The 5,961-nt window shown below is 36.1% G+C and overlaps 1 protein-coding gene across 1 annotated transcript; it reads right to left on the minus strand.

Moving 5' to 3' along the window:
* Positions 1 to 914: 914 nt before the first annotated feature.
* Positions 915 to 5,672, minus strand: LOC112198611 (LRR receptor-like serine/threonine-protein kinase GSO1). Its single transcript, XM_024339757.2, has 6 exons — positions 5,183 to 5,672; positions 4,254 to 4,325; positions 3,751 to 4,110; positions 3,103 to 3,378; positions 1,390 to 2,865; positions 915 to 1,306 (listed from the first exon to the last, which is right to left on the minus strand). Exons 1-6 carry the CDS (start codon positions 5,670 to 5,672, stop codon positions 915 to 917), a joined length of 3,066 nt encoding a protein of 1,021 aa, XP_024195525.2.
* Positions 5,673 to 5,961: the final 289 nt, after the last annotated feature.

Below are 5,961 nucleotides of genomic sequence, written 5' to 3' on the forward strand. Positions count from 1 at the left end.
CTTCGGGTCGGAGGGCTGTGATCTTCTCTCAGCTTTTCTGGATCGTTCCTCTGATCCCAGGCCTATTTATGGGCTCCTTCAAGTGTTTTTAGACGGCTGTGATCAAGCGGTGGATTTATGGATGGCTGGGATCGCGCCAGTTGGTTTCTATTTCTTAAATAAATTTTCAAAATCTCAGAACTTCGGAAAGTCACGATAAATGGTTCGAGTATCTGAATAATTCTCCGAAAATTTCCACGAACTGGTCATGTCGTGTATTTTATTATCCAACTCTTAAATCGAGGATTTCACTTCGTGAAAATTTTTGAAAATATTCTCAAGCATCTCTTATAGTTTCCGAGGTCGATAAATAACTTATCGAACAATCTCAATTTTGCTCGTTAAATTTTTTCAGGGCTCACAAATCAGTCTTTTGCAAGATAGAATGCAAAGAAATATTAAATTTGAGGCAATCCCACTTCCGGAATGACTCCAATTCTGAGCAATCTCTTATAGATATGATTTGGAGAGATGAGAGAAGGGTGTGCATCTGCTCTTGAAGTGACCTCAGTTTCGTACATCTATAGATCTTCATCTCTTTTAACTTGGGTCCATGGAGTCCTCCACTAGGAAAGAAACAATCAAAATTAGTGCATCTAAAATCTTCTGAAGCTTCAAAGGATTCAAGATTAGTTATAGCATGATGAGCAAATTGAGAACTTAGAGATAGAAGCATTTGAGTAAATACTAGTGCTTTGCTTTATTTACGTAGCTAGGACCAAAGCTGAAAAACACAGAAACTACAAAAGTGGAAGGATCTAGATGGAAGTTATTTTTGAATACAGAGTAGGAGAGCAAATTACCAACCAAACATGAGTCAGAACTCACAACCACACTATAATACAATTACAAAGATATATCGACACATTAAAGGGTTACGAAACAGGACGACGGTTCAATACCACACCTCCTGCAATAGTGTCCTTTGAAAACTTGTTCTTAATTGTTTTAAGCGTGGCTACAGCCTCCTGCATGTTTATCCTCTCTTCCGGTGATTCTGCTGAACAAGCAACAGCTAATCTCATAATGGATGATAAGCACTCCCTCTTGCTCACGAAGTCATGATCCTCCTCGCTTCCTAATAAACTAGCATCCACAACTTCAACTATTGCATCTGCAACTAGGAAATTTGCAACCCATTGATTTAGTCTCATTTCTCCAATGAAGATCTCATCGGTTGGCTTCCTTCTTGTGAATGTTTCCATCACAACAATACCAAAACTATACACATCCCCTCTTCTGGTCACTATTCCTTCCATTCCATACTCTGCATATATAAAATTGATTTAAAAACAAAAATATTTTTATAATTAAGGACAACATACAAAATTGAAAGATAAAGTACAACACCTGGAGCAATATACCCAATTGTGGCTAGGGTCATGGTTTGAGTCATAGAATCTCCTCCACCCAAGAGTCTCGCAATACCAAAATCAGCAACATGTGCAACCATATCATCATCTAGTAGGATGTTGCTTGGCTTCAAATCACAATGGACAATAGGTACTTCATAACCATGATGAAGGTACTCCAATGCCAATGCAACATCTATCATTATATCCAACCTCTGCATTATGTTCAAAGAAGAATTCTGAGAGTACAACCACTTCTCAAGGCTCCCATTAGGCATGTAATTCAATACAAGACCTTTGAAATCAATTTGACTGCAGCAACTGATGACTTTGACAAGATTTCGGTGACGAACGTTACTTAGCACTTCACATTCAACCTCAAAACTTGTAAATGCCCCTTCTAACTCCAAATTGAAAACCTTTATCGCAACATCTATCCCATCTGACAATGTTCCTTTATATACTGAACCAAAACCTCCTGTACCAAGTAAGTTGCTTTCATTGAATCCATCTGTCGCACTTAGGAGCTCTTGGTATGAAACTCGTCTCCATAAAACTTGAGGCATCAAGATAGTATGTGTTGCAGCTTTCGCATTCTTTTTTCTGCGGAACATCAACATCCAAAATATGGAGATCGCTAGAAGCATTGCTGACAAGATCCCCGGAATAACATATTTCAAGATAGACATACTAGTTTTTCTTTTGCATGGTGGAACTTGAAATTGGGATGCACCACAGAGTCCACGGTTTGAAGTAAATGATTCAGCAGAGAAGTTTTTGAAATGACCACCAGTTGGAATTTTTCCTTGGAGTATGTTGAAAGACAGATTCAGATACTTGAGATATGAGAGTGCTTCTAGAGATTTTGGAATCACTCCAGAAAGACTGTTCTGAGATAAATCCAATCGTTCTAAGCTTACACAGGTTGCAAAGGAACTTGGAATAGGGCCTTCTAGATTATTATGTGCTAAGGAGAGATTGATCAAACTCGATAAACTCCCAACGCTGCTTGGTATACTACCAGATAATTGGTTGTATGATACATCTATATATGTAGCAACTTTCAAATTACCAACACCACCTGGTAGAGGTCCAATTAGAGAATTGGATGACAAGTTTATTTTCAAGATATTTGTAAGTCCCCATAAGGAAGATGGGATTGTGGAATTCAACAAATTAGATCCTAAGGATAGAGATCTTAGAGATGTTGTTAGATTGCCCAAGCAGGAAGGTATAGAACCAGAGAGTTGATTCTGAGACAAATCCAAATCACTTAAGTTTTCTAGTTGACAAACTTCATCTGGAATGTATCCTCGCAATGTGCTATTATCCATATACAAAGCTTGAAGATTATGTAGTCTTCCCATTGAGCCTGGAATTGGCCCGCTCAATTGATTGAATTCAAGGCCTAAAAGTATCAAGCTACTCAAGTTGCCTATATCACTGGGGATGGTACCTCTCAAGCTGCAGTTTCCTATATAAAGATATTGAAGTGATGCAGAGAAATTACTAAAGGAAATTGAAAGCTTGGCATTTAATGGATTGCTTGAGAAGGCTAATTTCCTCACATTTCTAAGATTTGTCAAACAAGAAAAAAAATTAACTTCTGGAGTAGAGGTATCAATGGTCAAATTATTGAGGAACAATCCGAACAATTCAAGGTTTGTCAAGAGGCACAAAGTGCTTGGAATATATCCAGAAAAAGAGTTACCTCCCAGGTCTAGATTCCAGAGCTTAGAAGCATTGGAGATGGATTTGGGGATTACTCCATTGAGGTGATTCGCTCCTACAAAAAATCCTTCTAGGTTTGGAAGCCCAAGGCCTATGTTTGCTGGGAGGCTACCTGAAAGCTGATTAACTCCCAGATCTAATGCTATTATTGTGGATATATTGAAGATTGAGGATGGGATATGGCCATTTAGATTATTCTCAAAGAGTATCAGTTCCTCTAAATTTCGAAGATAACCAATCTCATATGGTATAGGACCTGCAATAGTTATGTCAACACTCTGACATTATTAGATATACTAGAAAAATCAAAAACTACGTGAGAAATTTTTATTTTTATTTCTTGTTTTTCTTTTTCTGAACATGGAAAGTGAGGAGAGAGGTAAAATAGAGACAAAAAGATAGGGGGAGAAAAGAAAATAAATAGATAAAAATTTAATTCAATTACGAAATTAGTAACGTTTCTTTATTAAATTATGTAAAACAGGTGTAAATTTGTCTAAACCATGATGGCTTGGAACAATAGAATATTATTATCAAAATATATCATCTTTTGGATTGATAATTCTATGAACCAGTTTATAAAAATATATAATGGTAATTAAGTACATGCAATTGAGATTATGAATACCTGTCAAGCTGTTGGTGCCAAACTCAATCCTCTTTATTTGGGTTAAGTTCCAAATATATTTGGGTATTCTTCCGCTGAACTTGTTATCCTCCAAGTTTAATACAACAAGTTGTTTGCATTGCCATAACTTGGATGGAAGTGGACCATCAAACTGATTCCAACCCAAATTCAACTCTTGAATTTTTGGAAGATGTTGACATATATTGTCGGGAATTCTACCATTCAAGTTGTTTTCATAGAAATATAAAGTAGTCAAAGATGACATGTTCAAGACAGTCATTGGAATAGTCCCTTTTAAGGAATTTTCTTGCACAAACAACTTTTCTAGTTGATTCAAGGTGCCAATCTCATTTGGAATTTCTGAAAATTAAAACACATTCCAGCTTATATAAGATATATGACATACCCTATACTATTTCACAAGAATAAAAAAAAATTCAAATATGGGGCATGCAGGGTAACTAATTGTCTATTTAAATCAACAAAACCGATGGAAGTCATACCTTTAAAATTATTATGTCCAAGGTAGATCGCCTTCAACGTTGTCAGGTTCCCAATTTCTCTAGGGATTCTACCTATTAATAGTTATTAATTAGATATATGCTTACCTTAACAATAGGGTGTCAAACATATATAATTGAGAAAACTTATAATCATTACCACACATTGATTACTTCAGAATAAATCATGATATATATAGGAACAAAATAAAATGATTATTGCATATATATATATATATATGTGTATATATATATATATATGTCAAATTGTTCGAGTTAAGATCAATCGTCTTTATCTGGGTTAAGTGGCCAATATTGATGGGTGTGCTTCTACTAAAATTGTTATATGATAATTGTAATTAAAGTTGTTTTCATTACTACCATTTGGATGGAAGTGGATCGTCAGGTTGGTTATAAGAATAATCCAACTTTTAAATGCTCAGAATGTTTACATATAGTATTCAAAAGTCTTCCAGTCAAGCTGTTTTCATAAAGACTCAAAAATAATTGAAGAAGACATTTTGAAGACAACCATAGGAAGTAATAGGCATTTTTTTAAGGCAATGAAGTTCACTGACAACTTCTCCAGTTAATCTAAAACACCAATCTCATTTTGTTTTTCTTAAAACTTAACAATTATATATTATAGTTGATCATCTGCACACAAGATGTCTGATTGAAATTTCAAGTGTAGGGCATATGCACAATTATTATCTCTTTAACTAATTCAACAAAACCAATTTGTGACATACCTATAAAATTGTTAGCATCAAGGTATATCTCCTATAAGATTGTTAGGTTTCCAATTTCTCTTGCAATGCAATAATTATTAATTAGAAATAAGCGTATCTTATACCTTAACATGCTAGCTATGGTGTTAATAGATTAGGGTTTTAGATAATTTGTTGGTAGGTACATAAGTTTGTACATACCTGAGAGCTGGTTATAACTCAGATTAATTATTTGCAGAGTAGATAAGTTGAAGATGGTAGCTGGTATGGAACCTGCAAATTGATTACCGAACAAGCTGAATCCTTGAAGTTTGGACAAGGACCCAAACCATGATGGAATCACTCCCATAAATTTGTTGTATCCCAAGTTAATAAACTTCAACCGGCGCAGGCGAGCCAATTCCTGAGGCAAGGTACCCTGGAAACTGTTATTTTGGACGTCCAGATCAACAAGCAATGATAAGTTGCCTAGCTCAGGAGGAATGGTGCCCGCAAGACCAAAGTAAGAGAGGTTCAACTCTGTGACTCGATGATGGCGTGCACCACAAATGACTCCAACCCAGTTACAAACAGGGGTGGTGGTTGACCAATTGGTAAAGATCATGTTTTGAGGGTCACTTGTGATATGGGCTTTGAGAGCAAGAAGAGCAGATCGGTCTGTGGTGATGTTAAGGTTGGTTTGTGCTGCCATAGTTAAGCAGTTAGCCGCCTCACAACAAATCAAGTATACCGGGAAGAACCAAGTAACTCTCTCCATTGTTTGAATAATGGATATGCAAAGTGTGTAGAATTGTTCACTGAGGAAAGTTACAAGAGGAACTGGCTGGAGATAGTTCAATATATATACACACGTTACTAATTCAGAGAGGTTACCTGTCTCCCCCACTTACTTTTCGATCAGCATATGCAAACTCACAGCATGTCCAAAGACTTGACTACAGACAAATATGATTGACTAGGAAATGTGTGGATTAAAATGT

Source organism: Rosa chinensis, chromosome 4 (assembly GCF_002994745.2).
Source record: "Rosa chinensis cultivar Old Blush chromosome 4, RchiOBHm-V2, whole genome shotgun sequence".
Taxonomy (NCBI): Eukaryota; Viridiplantae; Streptophyta; class Magnoliopsida; order Rosales; family Rosaceae; genus Rosa; species Rosa chinensis.